We start from the raw sequence: 26,966 nt of genomic DNA, 5'->3' as shown, positions 1-26,966 counted from the left end.
TCACAGAGATAACCGAAATTAGCTCTAGGCTGAATGGAAGTGGGCAAAGGCCAATCTGGGGGTACAAGCAGTAAAAATGACACAGTTGGGAAGACTTACAGTGTAAGACTTCAGGCCACAGAGGTGTTCGTAAGAATCAAACTCATCATTCTAACACTGAGGTTAGGCATTACTGGTGAAAACTCTAATCCTTGGGGGCTTTAAGATCTCTCTTAAGTAAACGATAAAGGCCAAAGTCATTGTTAAGAATCCTCCACACACATTATTTTTCCCTCTATCCTGTGCATAACCATAAGGGACTGCCCTGGGCTGCGCCTGTGGCTCGAAGGAGTAGGGCACCGGCCCCATATGCCAGAGGTGGCGGGTTCAAACCCAGCCCCAGCTAAAGAACTACAAAAAAAAAAAAAAAAAAAAGACTGCCCCATAGCCCTATCCCAGAAGCTCTGAGTGAGTATAACACTGACTGTTGAGATGCTGCTTGTGAAGTCCAGATGTGGGCTGCCGTATGTACAAAGGGACTGTCATCACCAGAGGTTAGGATTGCTCTACCCCACCTCCAGATCTTGAAAGACCGCCTGCTCCCCACTGACACCATCTTCCCTGCCAAAAGGTAGAAGGAAGGAGAGTTGAAATGAGGGGCTCTGATTATGTGCAGCAAAAACAAGTGGTTGAAAGAACCTAAACAACCAGACAGTAACTTCAGCTGCTGAGTTGCTGCCCTCTGTCCATTTAATTTTTTTCTGCTGCACTGAAGAAACTATCTTGTTATCTTAATGTGGGGTCTTCAAGAAAGGCTTGAAGGTATGCGACCCAAATATTAGCCCCAGCTCTAACTTCCAGGCTCGTGACCTTGGAAGATCACTTAACTGCTCTGGACCTCCGTTTTCCTCACCTAGAACAGGGCTTAGGTCACATGACATATTCAATAAGCATTCCTAGAAGGCTAAAAAATGGGGACATCCCAGGAGATTTCAGAAATGCCTTCTAGAGTTAACATTCAACTGACCTATGATTTCTTTGTGACAGACTCCTATCCCTGGTAATTCTCAATTCTCTTCCACAAGCGTGTACCAACAGGTTCATCTGTGTATTCTGTACAATCTGACCTTGCACTTCCTCATCACCTTAGAGCATTACCCCTCAATTATGCTACAGCAAGGAGGAAGAGTTTTGCTATTAGCCTGATCATACAATTATTATTATTATTATTACTTTTTTTTTTTTTTTGCAGTTTTTGGCCGGGGCTGGGTTTGAACCCGCCACCTCCGGCATATGGTTTGAACCCGCCACCTCCGGCATATGGGGCTGGCGCCCTACTCTGTTGAGCCACAGGCGCTGCCCCATACAATTATTTTTAAAAACAATAATCAGAAGCTGGACACAGCTTATGCCTGTAATCCTAGCACTCTGGGAGGCCGAGGTAAGTGGATTGCTTGAGGTCCTGAGTTTGAGGCCAGCCTGAGCAACAGCAAGACCCCATCTCTGAAAAATAGCCAGGCATTGTGGTGGGCCCCTATAGTCCCAGCTACTTGGGTGGCTGAGGCAAGAGGATCACTTGAGCCCAGAGTTTGAGGTTGCCATGAGCTATGACACCATGGCACTCTACCCAGGGTAACAAAATGAAACTCTATCTCAAAAAATAAAATAAAATAAAATCCAGTTGCCAGAATATATAGTTCTGCTTTTAAAGTTCTATGCGGTATTTCCAAAACTATATACAGAAGGATTTTAATTTTCCTGCCATGGTTGTTTTCTGCTTGATTTCAAGAGTCAAATGAACGGCTCCCCATATCTGTGTCTGATGTGTTTTTCTTCTCCATTAAAATGCTGGAGATGGGGTAGTGCCTGTGGCTCAGTGGGTAGGGCGCCAGCCCCATATACCGAGGGTGGTGAGTTCAAACCCCGCCCTGGCCAAACTGCAACAACAACAAAAATATCCATGCTTTGTGGCAGGCGCCTGTAGTCCCAGCTGCTCGGGAGGCTGAGGCAAGAGAATCGCCTAAGCCCAGGAGTTGGAGGTTGCTGTGAGCTGTGTGCTGCCACCGCACACTACTGAGGGCCATAAAGTGAGACTCTCTCTGTCTCTAAAAAAAAAAAAAAAAAAAAATGCTGGAGGTTTCTCTTTTTTCTTTTTTTGTACCCCCTCTCTAGGAGGAAAAAAGAAATCTTTCCCCTGCAATTTACTTTGGCTTTCTCAAAAGTTGGGTAAGAAAGTCAGTATAATTCAGGTGGAATCTAAAATGTTCTTGTTATACAAGCACACACAGAAAGGAAGCCTATAATTTCCGAGCTTTCTTTCAGGAAGTTTGCATTCTCTGTTTTCCAGGGAGCCTTTACTTTCCAAGGGAGTATGATCGACATGCCGTTACTGAAGCAAGCCCAGAACATTGTTATGCTTGCCACATCCATCAAGGAAAAATGATCTGGTAAATGAAGCTCTCATCAGGCGGGCTGAACATATACAGTGTGTTTCTTAAAGACTAAACCATAATACTCAAGGAAACTTGTTAGTATGCTGGATTGGGACCTTACTTATTTACAGTTCATGTTAATCATGATTTTTTTTTTGTTGTCATTGTCTTACTGGGCAGTTATTCCTCTAAAAATGAACTTTTTTCCTTTTGGGTCCAAGCTTATGATTCTGTTGTTTATTAATGCTTTACAAATATGGATGTCTGATTTCACAGGGAGATAAAATGATAGGGAAAGATGATCTGTGAGGGGAAGTTAGGTCTTTAATTAAACAGACCTTTCCTGAAAATGCACAGTCCCTGTCTTCTTTGTATGTAAGGAATTTCCCATGTTGTCAGCACAAATAAGTGTAAGAAAGGCAAGGACTTTAAAAATCCGCACCAAAATTAAGGGTTCATGTCTGTTTGAGATGACATAAAGAAAGTTACAAAGTATTATATTGGCTTATAAAGATATCTTATAAAAATAAACCTTCAAAACTGATCACTCTTGACCTTCACCCCTAAAATGAAACACTCATATCCTTGAATGCTGGATGACAATTACCAAAGTGCTCATCTTGGGCGAATACTTTGGGTCAGGAGTTACCGGCAATTAAAAAATAAATGTGCAGAAACACAAGACCATCCATTCTCCCCCTTTCTTTTCCCATTTAACTGTTTGCCATTGAGGCCATTTTCCCCTATAAATGTATGGCCCGGACAGGACTCCCTCAGCCATAAACTTGTAGAGCCTAAGAAGACACAATACCACAGAGCTAGCACATGTGGCCCCTGTGAGATTTGCATCACATTAGAGGTGCTGCTGCAGGTCAGATGGGTGGTGTGGTTAACGGGCTTAGTAAAGCTGTTTTGAAGAGGTTAACCCAGCTTGTAGTAAGGGTAAATAAACATAACAACCAGCCATTGTTCCCTATTCAGCATGTACTCTTATATTGAAGGCTAAAGGGTATTGAAGCCGCGGAGGATCAACTTGTGCTTGCCAGAGGACGCCAATGAAGTTTGAAACACCAACAATCAGAGATTTTGTTTCTGTTCCTCATTAAATCATGAGCTTTTGTGCCAAGACTTTGGATGACTGTTCTTTAAGAAATTAACAGAATGGGAAGTTTTAAACTCTACACCAACCTTTTCATGACCTACACAGCAGCAAGGCTGCTACTCTTAGACAAACACCGCAGGGAAGGCTGTTCTGTTTATTTAAATTTGTAAATAGAAAACAGTTGTTTTTTATTTTCATTTTTTGCCTCCTCCTACACACTTTTTGATTACTTCCTATGTGGCCCCTAGTGTGTGCCCCACAGAGGCGACCTCCTAATATATCCCCACTTCTCACGGTTTCTACAGGGTTAGATACAGGAGAGGCACCACCACGTCAACGCAGAGTCCAGAGTCCTGTCACCATCATGCAACCTCCACTCACCCAGGCGCACGGGGGGCAGGAGGGGGAAGAACTAGTTCCCACAGGCACTTGGAGAACCAGATGCAGGCTGGATGGTTCTAGGGGGACACATTCTTGGAACACCAACTCGTATTGCCAAACACCAGCTTCCAGGCTGTCTCCTGGCCTCTGTGTCCCTCCAGCCCCAAAATCAGCTCCTGGGCCTCACACAACGCACATGTTAGGCTGGAGTCCTGCCTTAGCCTCCTTGGTGCAGCCTTTTCAACCCCTCATTTGATCATCATCACCATTCATCTTGGTGGCCCTGGGCTGCCCTAGAGTTGATGGATGGGAAGGTAAGAGCTAGTCCAATTGTCACTCTGAAGTCCGGAAGGAGGACAATGGCATCTCGCCAACTTCAGAGAGGACTGGCTTCCAACCAGAATGTTTCAGGACTCCAGACAGGGACATGGGGTGCAGTTATAGAAAGGCACCCCCAATGGTGTAGCAGCTGGTGGAATCTCCGAGTCAGGCATGCAGGCTCAGTCTGCCTCTGCTCAGAAGGTAGAGGTAGAAGACAAAAAGAAGGCCTTGTTTCTGTTCCCCTGTCCTACACACCGCTCAGTGTCAGAAGCAGCATTGGCAGGGCCTGCCACAAGCTAAAGAGGAACATAAAAGCCGCCTTGCACTTGCCTGTAGGCAACACTCGAACTTAACTGCCCTTTCTATCCTCTGTGCAGATCCAGAGGAGCCCTTGCTTTGGGGGGGATGAAAGGGTGCATATCCTAATCACCATCCCAGCTGCACAGACAGCCCTCAACCCGCACAGTCTGGGCTCCCCGAGAGCCAAGCCCTCTGCTCTGAGGGAGCCCACATGCTCCCTCAACTGCTGAAGGTGCCCGACTTCAGGAAAGCACCCCTCAGCAAGGCCTCTAGACCTCAGCTGGCGAGGCCTCATGACACCCATCACAAATAGGTTCCCCAGGGTCCAAAAACTAGGTCTCCAACTATGTTTACTGGCCCTTATCCCAAACTGCACTTTTTTGCAACAAAACTACCTTCTTACTTAAGTCTTCCCCAAGTGTCAGATTTATCATCTTACTCAGAACCCGGTGGTGCCGGTTATGGGAGGATCATGAGACTAGCACCCACTAGAGCCAAAATTCTGGGCAAAGACCCCACTGTCTGAACTGAGGGCCCCAGAAGAGAGAGCAGTCATGGTTTGAGGTCCATGGTACACATTCCTTAAGAACAAAACTCCAGCTAAAGACACGGGGAGACAAAGTGTTTTCCCACCCGTTCCCACCTGCATCTCCTTGGCGCTAGGAGTGGGTAAAGGTAGCACTAGACAAGTGGGAGAGGCGGGAAAGCAGCCGGTCTCCACCGGGCATGTGAGATGCCCACTGTGGGCTGAGAGGTCTGCGGGCTCCCTGGAACCAGGAATGGACTACAGGAAGGAGGCCTAGCTAATCTGATTAATTAGAAACCATACCTGTTTATATTTTGTGTAGATCATCACAAGCCACTTGGCCAGATCACCCCCCCATTATTAATTCTTGGGGGCTAAATTATGGGTAACGCTATTAAAACATTATCAGAACTAATGAGAAACAATTACTTAGAAAATGAGCTGGGACAAGATTGAGTTGAGAACATCAGTGGTGATCACCCTAGATTAGTTTAATAAATCATCAGGTGCTAGGCAGGACTGACTATATGTATGCAAAGCCCGGTCACGGGAAAATGAAATTGAGATTTTTCTTGCATAATTTTTTCATTAATCTCAATAGGACCCGTGTGGTGTAGATTGCTTTATTCTCCTAATACCTTGCCTGGGCAGGGGGGGGTGGTGGTGCCCAATAACGTCTTCATTGTTTCACTGAGGTCTTAATGACAATCTGTGACAACCTCATTTTAATGTATAGAGGATTATATCACAGTCATGTTTTATTGAAATGGTGAGAGGAACTCCAGTCCGAGTCCAGCGCACTGTCCCTGAGCCCCTTAGGAAGTTCCCCGGCATCTCAGAGCTGTCACTTCCCACTTCCAAGGGTTGAACCAACCTGGGTTGCCCTTACTCTCTGGCCTCCTGGCGAAAACTGTGTCCAGCCCCATGAGACTTCACCAGCTCTGATCTGAATTTGAAAGTTACTCTTCATCTGGCCTATTTTGCCCTGTAAATAGACCAAACTCTGTCTTTTTTTCCCCCCTCTCTTTAAAACAGATGTGCCATTTTATTATCATTAACACTTTTGCATATGATAGTTTTGCAAGATTAGGAAACTGACTTTTCTTCGTGGGGGACACTAATTTTCTAGTGATGCCATGAAGGGAAAAAAGAATTCAGGTTATTTATTTATTTAAAGGACATTCTGTTTTTATAGTTTCGGTTTACCTTGGAAACCTGAATCTTCCGTTTTTGTTTTCTTTTTGTTTTTGTTTTTTTGCAGTTTTTGGCCAGGGCTGGGTTTGAACCCACCACCTCCAGCATATGGGGCTGGCGCCTTACTCCACTGAGCCACAGGTGCCGCTGAATCTTCTGTTTTTATTTTTATCTTTACCTCTAGTATTAGGAAGGCAAGTGATGGTACCAGACAGGTTGTAGGATTTGAATGAATGCTGCATATGAGGGTCACGGGGGTGCACGTGGGTGAACACTGCGTATAAGGGTCACGGTGGTGCATGTGGGTGAACGGTGCGTATGAGGGTCACGGTGGTGCATGTGGGTGAACGGTGCGTATGAGGGTCACGGGGGTGCATGTGGGTGAACGCTGCGTATGAGGGTCACGGGGGTGCATGTGGGTGAACCGTGCGTATGAGGGTCACCGGGGTGCATGTGAGTGAACGGTGCGTATGAGGGTCACGGGGGTGCATGTGAGTGAACGGTGCGTATGAGGGTCACGGGGGTGCATGTGGGTGAACGCTGCGTATGAGGGTCACGGGGGTGCATATGGGTGAACGGTGCGTATGAGGGTCACCGGGGTGCATGTGAGTGAACGGTGTGTATGAGGGTCACGGGGGTGCATGTGAGTGAACGGTGCGTATGAGGGTCACGGGGGTGCATGTGGGTGAACGCTGCGTATGAGGATCACGGGGGTGCATGTGGGTGAACGCTGCGTATGAGGGTCACGGGGGTGCATGTGGGTGAACGGTGCGTATGAGGGTCACCGGGGTGCATGTGAGTGAACAGTGCGTATGAGGGTCAAGGCGGTGCATAAGATGAATGCTGCATATGAGGGTCACGGTGGTGCATGTGAGTGAAGGCTGCGTATGAGGGTCACGACGGTGCATAAGATGAATGCTGCATATGAGGGTCACCCTGCCGGTCTGTGAGCAGAGTTTGTGCCACAGGCAGGGGACAGGGACCGCCCAGGGCAGAGCCCCCGCCCCCTGCCAGGTTTCCACACTGCATCTGAGAGGGAAAGGAATTACCAGATCCTAGTATTTAAATGTTAAAGCTTTAGTCTTTCCATCGCCTTTATTTGAAACCGGGCTGGACGGAGAAGCTGAAAGAATGGACAAAATCCATGGAAAACAAGTTACTTTCAAATACCTGGGGACCTGCGAGCGCGCGCGGTTGGACCGGGCAGCTTTTTGCCGTTCTGGCCGGGTGATTTTGTTGTTGTTAGTTTGTTTAAATTCCAGTTATGATTTGGCAGCACGTCGCCTTCCGAGAACTGCCAACCACACAGAGCACGTATCCGTGGGAAGGAGCCGAAACCTCTCCACCGGGCAGTTCGCCGCAGCCGCGCACACGAAGCCGGCGAGCACATTTGCTTATTTCCACAGAATCTTTAGGGTTTTTTTGTCACTCGCGCCTTCCCTTTTAAAATTATTTTTATTTTTTACATTATCTGTGACCAGCTGGCTTTAATTTGGCTTCTTCCGACGAGAAGGGCACGGCGAGCCTGGGGCCAGCCTGCTTGCGGCGTCGGTAGAGGGGACCCGGGACCCGGGCGGCACTGGCCGCGCTTGGCCACAACTCCGTCCCTTCCCAGCCGGGGGCGCAGCGGCCGGTGGCAGCGCCGGGGCCGGGGCCGGGACTGGGGAGCCCGGGAACGCGCCCCACTCGTCCGCCCGCCTGCCGCGGGCCGCCCGGAGCCTGCGAGCCTGTCGCGCAGCCCGGCTGTAATGGTGGCAGATCAAAGGCCGCCCCGTGTCCCCGCGGAGCCGGGGACAATCCCGAGCCTTTGTGCACTGTTGCTAGGAGCCCGAGAAACTAAGAGAAAGTGTCAGGAGCATGTTAATCAGACTCGTTACAGTGTAACAATAACGTCTCTCTCGGGTCTCCCAGGCCCCGCGCGCACCCCCGACGCACCCCGGGCACAGGCAGGACACCTGCGCTGTGCCCTCGCGTCCGCCCCGGGGACCCGCCAGCCCCTGTGTCCCTGCGGCCCCCGAGTCGGCTCCTGGGCAACGACGAGGCCCAAAGGGCTCTGCAAGCAGGGGCTTCTCCCGGCTCCTGGCCTCCTTGACTGGAGTCCTAGCCTGTCAGGCCTGGAGTCGAATTGCCCACGTTATTCAGTCATGGTGTTCCAAATCAAGAGAAAAACGAACATTCCCTTTCAGATGGCTTTTTGGTGAGGAGGTTTTTTCCCCCCCAAAAAACTGTTAAATCAACTTTCCTTTTCACATCCTTAGAGGATACTATAAGTGATAATCCCCAGTTTAAAAAAGAAAGAAGGAAAAACACTTTGTTGAGAGTAAAGATTCTCTGACCATTTTCCAGGAAATCCTGCATTCATTTAGTCATGCAGCAAACACCTGTTGAGCCCCACTGGGTGCCAGACAGCTAGTCTGAAAATCACAGAACTTGTTCCAGATGAACTTTTCTTTTAAAATTATAATACTCTTGTGGAAATCAAAAGAGAAGCAAAGGTGTAAAATAATGTCAAGTGTTAAAACAAAAAGAAGTATCCCTGGCTACAGTAGTGATAATAGCAAGAGAGGTGTGAATTAAGAATTAGAAACATTTCAAAAACCACAGCCCATATGCTTTGAAACCAGCTACATTTGTCACCTCTTTCCTCCCCCCCCACGTCTTTGGTGGGCAGGAGCTCTGCCTGGCTTCAGTCTTTAAGCCTTTCAGGTCCTTCCTGAACCCTTCTGCACATTTGTACACAAACTCTTAAGACTTGGGGACACAATTCTCCCCTGGGCCATACACAGGGAACTGGAAAGCTGTCCCCCAGGCTTAGGGCAGAATTTGGCCAACTCTAGGTACTTTTTCTCCCACGTGAGCTGAGCTCTTATTTGAGAACCAACCCATTCAGCGAGAGTAGGACAGAGGCCAGATTTCTGGAATGTCACTGCTGCAACCCAAGTCAGAGTTGGCAGCCACCAGGCTGACTTGAAGTCCACCTTGGAAATCACCTGTACCTACTCATTCCTGGAGAAGGAATCCTATGAGCACACAAGACTTTTCCACTGGCCAAAGTCACTTTCTTTCTCAGAAGAACATAAAAACATAGTGAAAGCTTGACATGGCTCCCCAGAGATTGGAATTTTAGGCTTGAAAGGAATTTTAGAGATTTCTTTTATACATAAATAAAATATTGGACATACTGAAAACTCTATCTTATGAAAAACAAGGAGGAACCAAATACTGACTGTGTCATGATGTGAAAATATCTGGAGCGCCGGCCCCATAAACTGAGGGTGGCCGGTTCAAGCCCAGCCCCAGCCAAACTGCAACAAAAAATAGCCGGGCGTTGTGGCGGGCGCCTGTAGTTCCAGCTGCTCGGGAGGCTGAGGCAAGAGAATTGCCTAAGCCCAGGAGTTGGAGGTTGCTGTGAGCTGTGTGACGCCATGGCACTCTACCGAGGGCAATAAAGTGAAACTCTGTCTCTACAAAAAAAAAAAAATATATATCTGGCTAAAAATGGAGAAACTCAGTAAAATGAAACTGAAGTTTTTTGCCTACATAATGCCAAATGGCTGGCTTGGCTAGGTTTTGTTTTGTTTTTAAACAATGAATCAAATTTCCTTCATAATCAGGCACACTAATAGAATCAAGAGAAAAATGAACATTTCATTGCAGATAGCTTTGTAGTGAGAGAGAAGCTTCGGGAAACTATGCATCCCAAAGAGCCCCATGAAAAGAAGAACCTAAAAACCAGTGTGAACTTCAGGCTTAGATTCTCTGGGAGAAGTGTGCTCTTAACCCAAACTCCCAAATGAGGAGAGCAGCACATTGTTTTTCCCAGTTAATTTCCAGGGCCTGGAAGCTTCCATCAGGCTGGCATGAGAGAGCTCCAGCCACGGGGAGCCTCACCAGTATTTCCATGTCAGTGACAGCATAGCTCTCTCAAGGGGGCCTGGCCACTATCCACACCGGTCTTTTGCAAAGCCTTCGCACAGGCTATAATCCTTCCCTCTCCATCACACCCAACACAGCTTCAAGGCCACATACTCCAGGATAACCTGCTGGTCTTCCCTCTGTCCTTCCATTGCATTGGATCAGATTTCCATTGTAGTGCTTGTTTAGGGCTGTAAGCCCCCCAAGTAGTGTGGACACCCTGAATATTGAACATTGTCACACATCCACTTATTTTGAGCATTGATTAGTTTCTTCAACTATACAAATAAATATACTTAACTCCAAGAGTTGCTGTGAGGATATGGTAGTCACAGAGATGCACCACCCAGAGGGCCCTTCCAGGCCCCACTTGATGGCTAGGGAGGTACAGTCAGCAGCCTCCAACTGCCTTGCCCAAGCCCCCACCCAGCCATTCTGGCCAGAGGTGAGATACCTGAAAAGCCATATACACCCCAGACCTCCCAGTAGGGTAGTAAGATGTTGTTGGGTTTGCTTGGCTTGGCAACTCAACTTCTCCTTCATCCCAACCCTCATTCTTTCTTCCTTTACTGGGTACTGATCTATCTGCTCTTGTACCCTAAGGGTCTGAGAATCTGCTTCTAGAGAGCCTAACCTGTGACAAAGGATTATGAACTACTGTATTTAAAAGCACCTAGCATATTGTGCTTGCGGGGGCTGGGGAGGGGGGGTTATTGTTTAATAGGAACAGTTTTGCAAGATGAAAAGAGTTCTGGAGAAGGAACAGGACGGTGGTTGCACAGTGTGAATGTGCTTAGTGCCACCAAGGGTATGCTTAAAAATGCTTAGAACAGTAAATCTTGTTACGTATAATTTACAAATAAAAAAAGAATGAATTTAAAGTAAAGATAACTAAAAACCAATAAATAAGTATAGTATTTCTTTTTAAGCATCGTACTTGGCATATAGCAGGGATTCAGTAAAGAGGAAACTTTCTATCTAGGTGTGGAAGCTGCACTGCAGTAATTGGGTGGGAATCCCACTGCAGAAAGGGGCTGGAGAGTGCATTTCCATCAAGTGAACCCCGTTTTCTCACCCACTTTCCCTGTAGACAAAGGATATGTTCCTCACAGGAAAAGAGGTCAGGGCAGCAAATTCCTGGACATGCTAGGGGTGGACGCACACTCCAGAGCCCTTGTACTCTGCATTCTGGGAGCCTTGTTGCTCTTTGTTGTCAAGAATCTCCCAGCTTCACTGCTCCCAGCTCCATCACCTCCAGCTCCATTGAGAGCCTCTGTTAGCTTCTCTCAGTGCTGGAGGTGTTCAGGCTGTAAACTCAAATGTGATCATTTTGTCCAACCATCTGACTCTGCTAATGCCAGAACACTGGAGGATGGTTCCGCACCAACTCCTTGCTGAAGGGGGCACCATTCCCACAGAAAAAAAACAGCAATGCTGGTGTCACTTTCTAGAGTGGTGTAACTATAGGCCCAATTAGGGGACTTGTTCAAGGTCACATTGATGGCAAAACCAAGACTACAACAAAATCTCCAAGCTCCACTAAACCACACCCCAACTCCCAGAATGCCTCAGATTCATGGTTCCCGATCAAGTCCCCTGTTTCATCAATTCTGTAGAGTGAAGAAGCACCAAATGAGTTTTGACACGGTGAGACAAGGAGGTGAAGTATCCTTCTCAACAAATGCTTCCCTCAGAGACAGTACCTGATGCTAGCAAAGATACTGGAATTCATCACCATTCAAACAACCAGTCCTCTGCCACCAGACCAAGGCCACCTGGCAGTAGGCCCTGATGTCCTCCCAGACTGCACAGTCCCTGGCACATTTTGTAAGATTTTTCACTGGGGCCTGGTCTGAGTGGCTGAGGAATGTCGTGAGTTGTCAAAGGAAAGAAGTCCCAGTGGAGGAGGGAAGGGGCGGGTACAGATCTCACCAACACAGACTACACGGGAGCTAGGCCAGCTAGGCCGGCTCTGGCTGCCTGTCTCATGCCTCCTCCACCGCTTCACCATGCTGCCTAGGATCCCTCAGCCCAGCTTGTCCCTCTGTCTCCGTCTTTCTGCTTCCTCTTCCCTTTGCCTTATAATTCTACCCTCGCTTCCTTCTTCCCCTCACAGCTCTAATAGCAAAAATAACCAAGAAAACAACAAAATTTGGGCAAAATATGTTTTTCTAATTCTTTGTGCATGTTTTAGAGGTAAATCTAGTGTGTTACATTGTGAGCTGCTTGCAGGACATTCCACAATGCCTCATTCACTGTGAACTTGGCACAGGACAATGATGACAGCCATTGTACTGTAGAGACCACGAGTGCAGACGACAGCTAATATTGTACTTTAGGAATCAGAGTCGATTTGCCAGTGAGGCTGCTAATTATTCAGTAAATTAAATTTTGCTGCCAAAGCTGCTATTCCTAATGTCCTACATTTGATCATGCTGTCTTAATGCAAAGCCAACATTCAGATTGCATTGAGGTGGTAAAGAAGATGAGAAGCTGGAAATTGGCTCTCACTTCTTTCTGTTTTAGTAGAAGTCACTTGAGGCTACAGCCTGAAAACTCATATCCTAGCCTAGAATGATGCTGATAAATGATAGTTTAACTTGATACAAGTATAAATATATTCATATAAACTCATAAAATATAAACTTGTATAAACTTACAAATGTTGATTTCTATCCTATTATTAACCTGATTATTGCACCTTTAGGGGTGATATTACTAGAAAGGTAGTGACCACTGATTATTATAAAGACAGGTTTGTACATTCCATTTTAGATTACTAGAATGCGACACCAAAAGATCATTTTTATAACTATGCCCCATTAAAGGCTTTTGGAAAAATGATCAGTCTTTGTATCATATAAGGAATTTTACACCGCAAAATATATTTATGAGACTATTTAGGTAAATATTTTCAAAATAAGTAGCCAATGAATGGGCTGTGAATTTTCATGCATCGCCTCTGAAAATGAGGGCATTTTAAAATGGTTTGCTCAGGAGGCGCCTCCGGCCTTAACCCTCCTTCTTGAAGAGCATGTGTGTTAGATTAGTGATCAGAAAAGAAGACGTGTTTTCATAGCTTCCGGTGCAGTGTTTATAAAAATTGTGATGATTTGGAGACTGCACCTTCATTTTTCAAATTTTCAAAACTTGTCCCTTTTTACTTTTATTTTCTTTCAGCAAAACAAAGACTGAGGAACCTCCTTAAGAAATTTTATACATTCCCACAGAGTCCCCGTTTGTTGACCTTCAGGCCACAGAGTAAAACCTTTCTTTTAAGTCAAGCATTCCCCATTGGGAAGCACTCCAGCTTTTTTTTATGAGGAATTTTAACTGCTGGACTTAATTTAATTATCGTATTTTGTACATACTCCCAGAAGCCCCAGGGCATGAGCTTTACTTTTTTTCAAAACTTTCAAATAAGTATCTTTTTAGAATTGCATATTTCTGGTAGCAATGTTACTTCCTTGACTTATATTTCTAATCCAAATACCAAACATGGAGCTTTCTTTTTCCCTGACTTATTCATGGATAAGTTTCAATCTTAATATCACTTAGCATCACAGCCGGCCTTCATAAGCAGACACAGGCATGTAGTTATAGTTATCTGTGGGCGCCTAGGTTTCATAACAAGAAAATAAAAACCATCTCCCAAGATGAACTACATTTTAAAGACTGGCTAGTTCTGGGGACAGAATATTCAATAAGGAGGGTTGCTAGGCAGACACTGCCATGAAATCAGGAGCATGCTGGCCCCATGGCTAAGGTCTGCCACCATCTGTCCTTATAGTTCCTATAAGGTGCTCCCGCTAACATGGACTGCTCCTCTGCATCTTAGCCGAGGGTCACCGCAAACACACACATACACACAGAGGGAGTTGTCATGCCAAAGTAATAGCAAAGATTCCATATCTTTATTTCTCATGTCTTTATCCATAAAAATTTGCATTTGATCCTTTTGGTCTCCATGATCTCTACCCGGGAACCAAAAACTTTGACCACACTTTGACTGTCAAAGTGAAAAATTAATTTATTTTTGAAAATTGACTTTTTTTTGTTCTCTTTGCCTCAACCTCCTAAGCAGCTGTGACTAAAGGTGTCCACCACAACACCTGGATAGTTTTTCTTTTTTTTTTTTTTTTGGTTTTTGGCCGGGGCTGGGTTTGAACCCACCACCTCTGGCATATGGGACCGGCGCCCTACTCCTTGAGCCACAGGCGCCACCCACCTGGATAGTTTTTCTATTTTTAGTAGACACAGGGTCTCACTCTTGCTCAGGCTAGTCTCTAACTCCTGAGCTCACCCAATCCACCCTCCGCAGCCTCCCAGAGAGCTGGGATTACAGGCATGAGCTGCTGTGTATCTGACAATTAACTTAGAACTCCTCTAGGAATATTAAAATTCAAAGCAAATATAATTTTTCTAAATTCATAAATCTGGCAAGAATATTTTGTGGGAGTTGGGTCACTTACGACGTAGCTTTCATTTTAGGACTTCTGTGAATTCTGAATTAAGGAAGTAGATGTTTTTAAGCAGAATTATTTGCAATGTGAATATTTACTTTGATTTTAAAATTTAAATTATAGAAATTACAGCATTTGGGGGCCAAAGGACTTTAGAGATGATGTAGGCCAACAGCCTGGGCACTGGTGCATGTCAGAATTACCTGCTGAGCTTTTAAGTAAACATCAATGTCTGGGTCTTACCCCAGACTCATTAAATCAGACTCTAGTCTGACCCATCATTTTGCAGATTAATAAGAGAAACAACCAAACAAAACTAAATGGTCCTAAGATGAAATATGACATTAACATAAGGTACAATACTGTCACATGATTTGGGAACTCCTATTTGTGCTAAACTTTTTTTTTGTAGAGACAGAGTCTCACTCTATGGCCCTCGGTAGAGTGCCATGGCCTCACACAGCTCCCAGCAACCTCCAACTCCTGGGCTTAAGTGATTCTCTTGCCTCAGCCTCCCGAGTAGATGGGACTACAGGCGCCCGCCACAATGCCCGGCTATTTTTTGGTTGCAGTTTGGCCAGGGCCAGGTTTGAACCCGCCACCCTCGGTATATGGGTCCGGCACCTTACCGACTGAGCCACAGGCGCAGCCCAATGCTAAACTTTTAAAAAGTTTATTTCAAATAAGTTTCCATAGTTAAGTTTGGGGCCTCATGAGTTGATTTTTTTTTTTTTTTTTTGTAGAGACAGAGTTTCATTTTATTGCCCTCGGTAGAGTGCCGTGGCATCACACAGCTCACAGCAACCTCCAACTCCTGGGCTTAGGCGATTCTCCTGTCTCAGCCTCCCGAGCAGCTGGGACTATAGGCGCCCGCCACAACACCCGGCTATTTTTTGGTTGCAGTTTGGCCGGGGCTGGGTTTGAACCCGCCACCCTCGGTATATGGGGCCGGCGCCCTGCTCACTGAGCCACAGGCGCCGCCCTCATGAGTTGATTTTATAAGTAGGAGAGTTGATGTTCCCACATAACCTAATTTATGATTTTATACAGATTGACATTCCCGACTGACTACAGAAGAGGATGGTTTGGACATCATTTTGAAATGTCTCATGCTGAATTTTCAAAATCAGGCACACTTGTATGGATGGGTCCCTCCTGTAAATTTCACTTAAAAGGAAGGTTTGTCCAGGCATAGTGGCTAAGATGTAATGACTGAAACTGTAGACTTATGACAAGAGGGTAAGTTAATGCTGTGTTGCGGTGTTGCTGTGAGCTAGGCTGACTCTAGCTGGGGCAATAGAGGGAGACGGTCCAAGAAATGGTCTTGCTCTGTCACCCAGGCTAGAGTGAAATAGCTGGATGATACCTCACGGTATCCTCAAACTCTTCAGCTCAAGCAGTCCTCCTGCCTCAGCTTCCCAATTAGCTGGGACTACAGGCACCCACCACCACATCCATCTAACTTTCAAATATCTTTTAGAGATGGGGGGGTCTTCACTAAATTGCTCTGGCTGGTTTCAAACTCCTGGCCTCAAGTGATCTTCTCACCTCAGATTCCCCAAAGTGATGGCATTACAGGTATGAGACACTGTGCCCAGTCTCCCAGATTAAACATTTTTAATGATGGGGAAAATGCTGAAAAGTTTGTCCCCATTCAGTAATTTAACTGTGTTTCTTTTGTACTTTCCTATAGATTCCAAATGAATTCAAATGAGCACATATCACTGTGATCATCAAGAAATATGATAGGACGGCTCAGCACCTGTCGCTCAAGCAGCCACATACACCAAAGATGGTGGGTTCGAATCCAGCCTGAGCCTGACAAACAACAACGACAACTGCAACCAAAAAACAGCCGGGCATTGTGGCGGCACCAAGTAGTCCCAGCTACTTGGGAGGCCGAGGCAAGAGAATCACTTAAGCTCAGGAGTTGAAGGTTGCTGTGTGCTGTGACGCCATGGCACTCTACCCAGGGCGACAGCTTGAGGCTCTGTCTCAAAAGAAAAGAAAAGAAAAAAGATAGGGAGGGCCTATGGCTCAGTGAGCAGGGCCCCGGCCCCATATACCAAGGGTGGCAGGTTCGAACCCAGCCCTGGCCAAACTGCAACAAAAAAATAGCCGGGCATTCTGGTGGGTGCCTATAGTCCCAGCTACTTGGGAGGCTGAGGCAAGAGAATTGCCTATGCCCAGGAGCTGGAGGTTGCTGTGACCTATGATGCGACGGCACTCTACCGAGGGTGACAAAGTGAAACTCTGTCTCTAAATAAATAAATAAGTAAATGAGATAAACAGGGGGCGGCACTTGTAGCTCAGTGGGTAGGGCCCTGGCCACATACACCGAGGTCGAACCCAGACTGGCCAGTGAAAATGACAATGACAATTGCAACAACCAAAAAAATAGCCAGGCGTTGTGGTGGGCACCTGTGGTCCCAGCTACTTGGGAGGCTGAGGCAAGAGAATCGCTTACACCCAAGGGTCTGAGGTTGCTATAAGCTGTAACGCCATAGCACTCTACCAGGGTGACAGCTTGAGACTCTGTCTCAAAAAAAAAAATAAAAAAGAAAGAAGATAAATAGGACAGGTGTGATGACTCATGGCTATAATCCCAGTACTTTAGGAGGCAGAGGTGGGAGGATCACTTGAGGCCACAAGTTTAAGGCCAATCTGGACAAAAGCAACACCCTAGTCTCTATAATAAATTTAAAAGTTTGGGCAACGCCTGTGGCTCAACAGAGTAGGATGCTGGCCCCATATACTGGAGGCCGTGGGTTCAAACCTGGCCCTGGCCAAAAACTGCAAAAAAGAAAAAAGAAAAATGTAAAAATTAGCTGGGCTTGCTGGTGCATAAAAAGTCCCAGCTACTGGGGATGCTGAGGCTAAAACCTGGAGGTTACAGTGAGCTATGATGATGCTACTGCACTCTACCCTGAGCAACACAGTGAAACCCTATCTCAAAAAAAGAAAAGAAAAGAAAAAGGAAGGAAGGACCAGGCACGGTGGCTCATGCCTGTAATCCTAGCGCTCTGGGAGGCCGAGGCAGGTGGACTGCCTGAACTCAGAAGTTCAAGACCAGCCTGAGCTAGAGCAAGACCCCACCTCTAAAAATAGCTGGGCATTGTGGTGGGCGCCTATAGTCCCAGCTACTTGGGACATTGAGGCAAGAGGATCACTTGTGCTCAAGAGTTTGAGGTTGCTGTTAGCTATGACTTCACAGCACTCTACTGAGGGCTATAAAGTGAGATTCTCTCTCAGAAAAAGAAAGAAAGAAAGGAAGGAGGGGAAGGAAGGGAGGAAGGAGATAAACAATCAAATAAGTAAATGGGATCTCGAAGTTTCCCTGTTTTCTTTTTTTTTTTTTTTTGGTTTTTGGCTGGGGGTGGGTTTGAACCCGCCACCTCCGGCATATGGGACTGGCGCTCTACTCCTTGAGCCACAGGTGCCACTCAGTTTCCCTGTTTTCTAAAATGGATTTTTAAAATTTTTAAATCAGAAAAAAGTATGTTAAAATGTCAATTTATTGTTGCTTTAAATAAGAATATATTTGAGGAAAATCAGAATTTGAATGAGCACTAAAGGCCAGACAGATAATAATGTACATTGTTATCGAGGAGTCAGAGTTGGGCTAGAGACAATTTAAAACAATAATATTTTTTGCATATCCAATTAATCTTTTTTTTTTTTTGAGACAGAGTCTCACTATGCCACCCTCCGTAGAGTGCGATGGCATCACAGCTCACAGCAACCTCAAACTCTTGGGCTTAAGTGATTCTTGTGCCTCTGCCTCCCGAGTAGCAGAGACTATGGGTGCTCATCATAATGCTCAGTTAATTTTTCTATATTTTGTAGAGGCAGGGTCTCATTCTTGCTCAAGTTGGTCTTGATCGTCTCAAGCAATCCTGTCGCCTCACTCTCCCCAAAGAGCTCTTCTTTTAAATCAGGTACTTATATATAGTAAAATATAATCCCTTCCCGTAAGTTCACAGTCTAGTCTGGAAAACAAATATGAAGCAAAGAAAGGGCAACACTACTCGCAAAGCAAGATAGAAATATGTGCATGGTAGAGCAGCATGGTGTAATTTAATCACACAGACTCTGCTATCAGACTGCATGAGTTCACAAAGCTGTGTGACCTTGGACAAGTTACTTGACCTCTCTGGGCTTCAGCTATCCTGTCTGTAAAATGGCAATGATACTAGGGCTTACTCACAGGATTAAGAGGAGTAAATGAGTAAATATTTGTAGTGCCTAGACATACTAGGTAACAAGTATAAATATACTTAAATAAATCCTTCCTGTGTTCTCTGAATTTTAAACTTTTATCAAGAACTCTCAGACCTTGCTTTTGTACATATCTGATTATTCTCTTAGAGGGCTCCTGACCAAACACAACTCCAAAGCTGTGGACTCATGTTGATAAGAAAAGGGACAGTGAAAATTCCTATTTGTGGAAAATAATGAGCATTTGTCAGAATTAAAAATAACCTCAAAGCTGAGAAATACCTAAAAACTAGGGATTGTGCATACATTCTATATAACTGCTACTCTCTTCTCCAGGTCCAGGGCAGACATTACTAGTCAACCTAGGATCCTTGAACAGGAGTGAGGGGAAGTCAGGGCCTGCTGGTGTCTCAGACTCAGCCTTACCTTCCCTAGGCTTGTTTACCCATCCAGGCCCCCTGCTGCCTGTAGCCAGGACACAACTGCCCTTGTCCCAAGAAGATCTCAGCTCCCCAAACACCCTCCTCACCCTCTTCTGAGGTAACACTAATGACGGGTTTGACTTGGCCCTTCCTTGTCTTTGGTCCTTTCCTTTCTTCCTTGCAGAAGAAAGAACTCAAGGCTTTGGAGACAGGTCTGTGGGCACCATCTGACTCTGACTCGGCCAAGCAAGTGGCCTCAGAGTGACCTCTGAGCCTCAGATTGCCCCCGGGCGAGATGTCCCCCTGTACTATTGTAAGGATCAAACCTGCTAAGATGGATGAGAACAGAACAGAAAAGAGTGACCAAAAGTGGGCTGGGTAGTCCTGGTTAAGCCACTGTTGCCCCAACTTGGCATTAACTGTAGCTAGAGCCAAAAAGGCCTGGCACCCAGAACCAGGATACAGGAACTCCCTCCCACATGCTATTGGGAAAAGAGAGGGGACACCAACAGAGTACTTTCCTCCCATAAATGGAGGGGAAAATGGACCCAGGGCAACACTGGGTGGATAGGACCTCTCCTGCTGCCCTCCCCAGCTCCTCCTAATGCAGGGAGGGTTTATTTGAGACTCTCCCGTTACCTCTCCCAACTGAACCTGGGTAAGGAGGACTCAGTGATAAGTTCCAGACCCCTCTTCAACCGGAAGGCTGTTCCCTGAGAAGATTAGACTTGGCCTTCCCGCTCTGACTCTGCCTCCCCCCTCTAACCCCACATCCCCTCTGAGTCCGCCTCCCCTCTGACTCTACCTCCCCTCTGACTCCACCTCCCTCCTCTGATTCCCTCTTGATCTGCTCATGCCAAGTGTATATCTGATATCCCTCTAAAGCATCCTCTTGTTCCCCTTTTCAGAGAAATCAGCCCTGCACCTTCTGAACCCAGCCAGTCCTAACACAGTGACTTAGTCATGGCTGGCATCCATGTTGCAGGGAAAGCTGTGCCACCCTCCTGTCCTCCCCACCTGAGCCAATGTGGGACCTTGTCATTGAATGGTCACAAGTAGCCTAGGCAAGCAGCACACCCAGCCACTCTGCCTGGGCCGAGCCAGCTGTCCAGCAACTGCAGCCCAGGGCCCTGCGTGTAAAAGGCTCTGTCGACATTTCCATTATGGGCTTCTCTTCTGAGAGTTTACAAGCCTACTGGGAAAACACAATGAGCCCAGCCGGAAAGTTGCCTTACAAGGGAGCAAATCCGTGCAAAGAGAGCTCAGTGCAGCCGCACTGGGAGACAGAGAGACTCCACACTGAAATCTTGGCCAATTTAATGTCTGCATTAAAATCGGATTTGTATGAAATGCAGCCACTTCTTTTAATTGGTCCGAATAAATATCCAGGGTAATTTTGAGAAAGACTTCTGCAGTGGCTTCCTGAGCAACACAAACCATATATATTGCCAGGAAGTGCTTTGGGGCATTATTTGCTGAGAAAGGTGTTACATAAATTGAAACTCCTTTTTCTCAGAGCCGAGTCCGGAAAGTCCACGCAGGGAGGAACACTTCTCACCATGCACAAACTGTGAATTGTATATAAAATTAAATTTTCTGATTAAAACCTGCATTGCTGGACCTCCTGCTGGACACCACCATTTTGCTGAAGTAAGATACTATTGGCGGCAGTGGTAGGGAGGGAAACCTGTTATCATTGATTGTAAACTGGCTTCACTCCTACCGCTTAAAAATCTGGAGAGCTTCATTGTGCAAACGTTGCATTTTCCATACAAATATTGCCGAGCAAAGTTCTACTACTGATTCATCAGCCGGGGTGCAGGCAGGCTGGCAAGCTGACCCTAGCAGCCCCTCCACCTTCTGCACACCGACACTGAGCTTCAGGGGGATTGTGCAATGGGGAGGATTACCCTGCGAATAAGATAAGCATACATAATCATGTGCTGGTTTTTAATTTTAAAAAATATTTTTCTTCGGGTGGCGCATGTGGCTCAGTGAGTAGGGCGCCGGCCCCATATGCCGAGGGTGGTGGGTTCAAACCCAGCCCCGGCCAAACTGCAACAAAAAAATAGCCGGGCGTTGTGGCAGGCGCCTGTAGTCCCAGCTGCTCGGGAGGCTGAGGCAAGAGAATCGTGTAAACCCAAGAGTTAGAGGTTGCTGTGAGCCATGTGACGCCACGGCACTCTACCTGAGGGCGGTACAGTGAGACTCTGTCTCTACAAAAAAAAAAATATTTTTCTTCACGGCATATTATTTGAGAGAAGAAGGGAGACAGAGGAAAAGAAGAGGCTCAGGAAGAGTTTACCCTCACCACCGAGCTCTGCCCAGGATGCCCAAAGCATTTCCTCCTAAGGACTTGCCCCTATCCCTGTCCCCTCACCACCAACCTCCATGCCCTGTTCTTAGGGCCAGGCTTGGAAAAACAGTGACAGGGCGGCGCCTGTGGCTCAGTGAGTAGGGCGCTGGCCCCATATGCCGAGGGTGGTGGGTTCAAACCCAGCCCCAGCCAAACTACAACAACAAAAAAATAGCCGGGTGTTGTGGCGGGCGCCTGTAGTCCCAGCTGCTCGTGAGGCTGAGGCAAGAGAATCGCTTAAGCCCAAGAGCTGGAGGTTGCTGTGAGCTGTGTGACGCTACGGCACTCTACCAGAGGGTGGTACAGGGAGACTCTGTCTCTACAAAAAAAAAAAAAAAGAAAGAAAAGCAGTGACAACTCTGCACAGTGTTGCTGACAGAGAGCTCCAAGTTAATAATTTCCTTTTACAAATGCAGAATCTGAAACCACTCCTCCCCACCCCCCAGGAAAAAAAATGAAGATAATTTTTGGCCTAAGGGCTGGCTTTTCATCTTTTCTGTTTCCCAGCCTTCAGTTTACCCGTGAGCACTCTCCAAAAGTCAGCATCAGTCAGGCACACATAAATATTTTTTTATTGCTGTCTGACCATTAGAAGCTAAGATTGTCCCTCTCTTTCATTTTTAAATCATTTTGTTGCTCAGAAAATACAAAACAGCTTTGATTGACAATTCAAGAAAAAAGAGAAAGATTTAGCGAAATGATTGATCCTTGGGGGATATTTCCTATTTCAACCAATAAAAGGAAGCAAAACCAAACCAATTTCCTAAGGAACAATCTAGTCTGAATACAATGAATGTCACCAAATCTTTTTCTAGAAAAGAGCCCTAAAGGTTATAGACAAATACAGTACTACAGAAAAGTGAACTCTACCTCTTGCTGTTAGGGAGTAAATTCCCAGGGAAGGTGGCTTGAGGTGAGCAGGGGATAGGCACTCAAAGCGCAAAAGTTCAAAAGTTCAAAGGTGCCAGGCATCTAGGCAAAATGGGTGGGATTGCGCATGCACACACACACACACACACACACCAATCAAGATGTCCTTCTGTAGCATCTTTTCTGAAAAGCCAGGGATTCATAGTCCTTAGCCTAAGTTGGTCTCACCTGTAGGTGGAAACAGACCTTGCCCAGTGGGGTTGCAGACCCAATTCTCTCAGGGTTGCCCTTCCAAGGGTTTAGAGCTCTGAGAAACCACATTATCGTGCCTATTTCTGTTTCAACTGCACAAAGACTAAATAAATGTCAAAATTTTACAATATAATTTACAAATCCAAGAATTAGCTATCTTTGAAAATTATTCTACTGGCTTTCTTTTCTCCCTCTGGACTTCTCTTACATCTTCTAGTCCTATATAGTTTCCACAACTCTAACCCTAACCTGTGCTTTTTTCTGTGATAGAATGAAAAAACAAAAAAGATAATCTGTTTTCTGTTTTCCTTTCCTTCCTCTCCTATCTGTGCAATGTTTCCACAATGAAGCACTCCAGATTTTTAAGTGGTAGGAGTGATGCCCTCTAGTCAAAAACCAATAGTAGTATCAGTTCAGTGTTTCATCTATTCAGTAAATATGCTATACATGTACTGGGTGCTAAGTGCTGGACTGTGATCCTTCTTTTACTCAAGAATTCTGTCAACCTAGGAAATACATCAGAATCACAGCTTTACTGGCTTTTGAACTAGGAGTTTAAAAACCCAAGAGAATCTACAAAAGGAACGTGCTTCTGAAGGTGTTCCTTCTCTGGTCTTCACTTCCTTCCTCCGCCTGAATCTCAGGTAACCCTGGTCCTCTCCCTGGCCCCAAAGGGCTGAACCGCCCAAAGGATCCCTTTCAACAGCACCATCATCTCTTGTCTTAACCAAAGAGGGGCTGCTCTACCTGCCCATGCCACTGCCCAAACTTTGCCCACAGTTTTTTTTTGCTCTAGGCTGCCCATGAGTTTCTTCAAGTGGTCATTAATTGTTGGTTTTTATAAGAAAAGTCATCAACGATATTCCACTGACTTTCCACAGTTTGTGGCAAGCAGACATAAAGCCTGCCCCTGTGTAGTGTGTCAAAAGTCAATGACAGGACAGACGCATGTGAAAATGATTCAAGATTTGGACGGCGCCTGTGGCTCAAGGAGTAGGGCGCCGGTTCCATATGCCGGAGGTAGCGGGTTCAAACCCAGCCCCGGCCAAAAAAAAAAGAAAACAGCACACACACACACACACAAAAAAGAAAAGAAAATGATTCAAGATTTAGTAGGCTGGCTGAGTCATCCATGCCCTGTTCACATGCCCTTGCAAGCACGGCCAGAGAGTCCTGCAATGCAGCCAGGAGGGAAGTGCCTCCGTGAGGAGGCACTTGGGGACCAGCCGAGTGGTCTCTATCTCCCAGGCTAAACAGGGAGGCCCCTGTCCCCATTTGGGGGTGTTAGTGGAGATCCCTAAGACGGTAGAAATCTTGGTCTCCATGCTAAGAAGCAGGTCCTCAGATGTACCTGCAATTTGAGGGCAAGAAAGCTCAGTTAAATCCGTTGGTAGGGAAGAGACTGTTCCTCCACCTCTTTCTCACTGGGTCTGCCATTCTGGTAGTCTGGTGTGCATGTGCTGAGGGGGCTTCGGAGGGACAGAGCCTAAAATGGCCACTGCTACTAGGCATGAAGGCCTGCCTATCGTAGATAACCAACGAATTCCCCTTTGCTATCCCGAACTTTTAATAATTGCCAAGAGATTTACTCCAGAATAAAGGGTTCCACCACCACCCTCCAGCCCCAGTCCCATGTACGTTGCCCTAGTTGGTCAAACCTGAAGGATGGGAATATGGTGGCCACCACCCATCTCTCTTCCCCAGTGGTTCCCAGAGGAGAAAAGCCAAGTCCCACCCGGTGGTGCACCTGCTGTTTCCCATCACAGGTCATGGAGGCCCCAGATTTATTAGGATGGAGCAGCTGGACTCCTGTCACCCCCTAGAGAAGAGCGGCCAGTGGGTGTAGCATGGCACGCTCCTGCCCTTCCTCCCGCTTCCTTCCCTACCTCTCCACCTCTCCATTTTTCTCTCGATATAGAGTCTCTTCCATCTACCCACCTCCTACTTCTCATCTTCCTGAATTCCAGTCTTTATTCCGGGTTGGCAGACACCAGAGGGCAACGGAGTCTCACCTACTTGCCAATTCTCCCTCATCTCTGGTAGAGGGAAGAGCCTGAGAGAACCCACATAAACTAGGAGTATGTGGATTTTTTTTTTGAGACAGATTCTAATTCTGTCACCTGGGCTACAATGCCCTGGCATCAGCTAGCTCACAGCACCCTCACACTCCTGAGCTTAAGCGATCCCCCCGCCGCAGCCTTCCAGAGTAGAAACTATTCTGAAATATGGAATTAGCCAGGGCGAAAGAACAGCTCTCTCAAAGTCATCCCGTGCCAAGGCGTTCTGTTCTTGTTGGTAAATAATCTGTTATAAAACCTTCACATGCATATTAACTCACTAAAGCAAGACCCCGACAAAATTTCCCTCCAGGCTGTATTTTGCAAAGAGACAGAACTTTCACGTGATGTGAGACCTGAAATTAAACTAACAGAACTCACGCGTTGTTCAAGGTAGTACTGACCTTCCATTCCTTACTCATGTTTTAGTCTGTTGAGATCTGGTTTTTATTTTGGTTCGGAAATAATTAGTAAGGCATTTAGCAGGTCCATATGGGCTTATTTGGGCAAGTGAAGATGAGTCTATTAAAACTGATCATGAACCAAGCAGCAGAGCCCTTAGGATAACAAGACGCCAAGCAGTCCCTGTCCAATTTGCAAGCCCTACAAGAGCATCAGCCATGCCTATGGAGGAAAGGAGAGAAGGTTCCCTTTGAAAAAGCTTAGAAGAGAGGGATTCAGAAATTAACCTTGAGCCAATGACTATTTGCCAAGTAATCATCCCGACCAAATTCATCTTAAGACCTTTAAAAAGCAAACACTAGGGCGGTGCCTGTGGCTCAAGGAGTAGGGCACCCGTCCCATATGCCAGAGGTGGCGGGTTCAAACCCAGCCCTGGCCAAAAACCAAAAAAATTAAATTAAATTAAATTAAATTAAAAAAAAAAAAAAAGCAAACACTATGGTGCTGAGCAGTCTGGTCTGCTCTGCCACTGCAGCTTACTGGATTGTTTGGATCTAACTAACTGGCTTGGATATTTTCTGCTTGGTATCGCCAGCATTTGAACCACTTCCAAAGCCAGAGCTTTATTAAAAAGGTCTTTGAAAACTGTAAAAATCTGTGATTCTATCCTTCTTTAGATTTATTCATATGACTCTGCCTCCATTTCTTTCTTTTTTTTTTTAACAGAGTCTCACTCTGTCACCCTGGGTAGAGTGCTGTGGCATCACAGCTCACAGCAACCTGTAACTCTTGGGCTAAAGCAATTCTCTTGGATCCTCTTGACTCAGCCTCCTAAGTAGTTAGGACTATAGGCGCCCACCACAAGGCCCGGCTAATTTTCTATTTTTAATGGAGAGAGGGTCTTGCTCTTGCTAGGGCTGGTCTCAAACTCCTGAGGTCAATCAATCTAATTATCTCGGCCTCCCAGAGGGCTAGGATTACAGGTGTAAGCCACCGTGCCCAGCCCCCTTTATTTCTTCATCAACGTCCTTTCAATGATCTCAAATATGTTTGTATCCTTAGTCCCAGAAGTAGACTGGAACATGATTTCCATGAATCCCTTGAAATTGTGGGCAAAATCCTATGTGTATGTCACCTTTGTGGTCTCTGGGGAGAAAGCCCATAACTTCCCCCAGCTTCTCAAAGGACTCCATGGCCACCAGGTTTTTACTGTGCGTGCATGATGTGGACTAGATCAGTGTTTCCCCATCCATTGGCAGGAATGGGTTCCAGGTACAGGCTGGGGCCTCTGACCCCACTACCTTGGGTGGCTGGACAAGGCCAGAAATGGCTGGCGCTTCCAAGATGGCCATCTCCTGCCAAGAGCTGCCCAGTTGCCATAAACTATTATTTTCTCTATGCATCACAGGTTGAGAAACACTGCAGTAAACGCTTTTTTTTTTTTTTTTGAGATGGGGTCTCACTTTGTTGCATTCAAGATAGGGTGGCATGGCATCATTCCAGCTCATTGCAACCTCTCACTCCTAAGGCTCTAGCAATCCTCCTGCTTCAGCCTCCAAGGCAGCTAGAACTACAGGCACCTGCCACCACTCCCAGCTAATTTTTCTATTTTTTGTAGAGATGGGTGCAGGTCTCACTCTTGCTCAAGCTGGTCTTGAACTCCTGAGCTCAGGTGATCCACCTGCCAGAGTGGTAGGATCACAGGCTCGAGCCACTGCAACCAGCAGCACACCCTTTTCTTCTCACTTTCTTTGTTCTCCGCATCTCCTCTCACAT

General features: G+C 46.3%; 1 protein-coding gene and 1 long non-coding RNA gene across 7 annotated transcripts in view; one reads left to right on the top strand and one right to left on the bottom strand.

Moving 5' to 3' along the window:
- CLYBL (citramalyl-CoA lyase) overlaps nucleotides 1-3,539 on the top strand; it is a 272,508-nt gene extending 268,969 nt beyond the window's left edge. The window contains exons 8-9 of one of the 3 annotated variants that reach the window (XM_053563348.1): nucleotides 2,327-2,426; nucleotides 3,413-3,539. In XM_053563348.1, the coding sequence (XP_053419323.1) occupies nucleotides 2,327-2,422 (96 nt within the window). In that variant the 3' untranslated portion in view covers nucleotides 2,423-2,426; nucleotides 3,413-3,539. Of the gene's footprint in view, nucleotides 1-2,326; nucleotides 2,626-3,412 lie in introns of those variants that run through there. The other 2 variants (XR_008374574.1, XM_053563347.1) reach the window with 2 other exon arrangements.
- Nucleotides 1-26,966, bottom strand: part of LOC128566530 (uncharacterized) — a 111,812-nt gene that overhangs the window by 54,358 nt on the left and 30,488 nt on the right. The gene's annotated exons all lie outside the window — the stretch shown is intronic.

Source organism: Nycticebus coucang, chromosome 15 (assembly GCF_027406575.1).
Source record: "Nycticebus coucang isolate mNycCou1 chromosome 15, mNycCou1.pri, whole genome shotgun sequence".
In the NCBI taxonomy this organism is placed as follows: Eukaryota; Metazoa; Chordata; class Mammalia; order Primates; family Lorisidae; genus Nycticebus; species Nycticebus coucang.
Note: the sequence above shows the minus strand (reverse complement) of the source record. Positions and strands in the feature narration are given on the sequence as shown.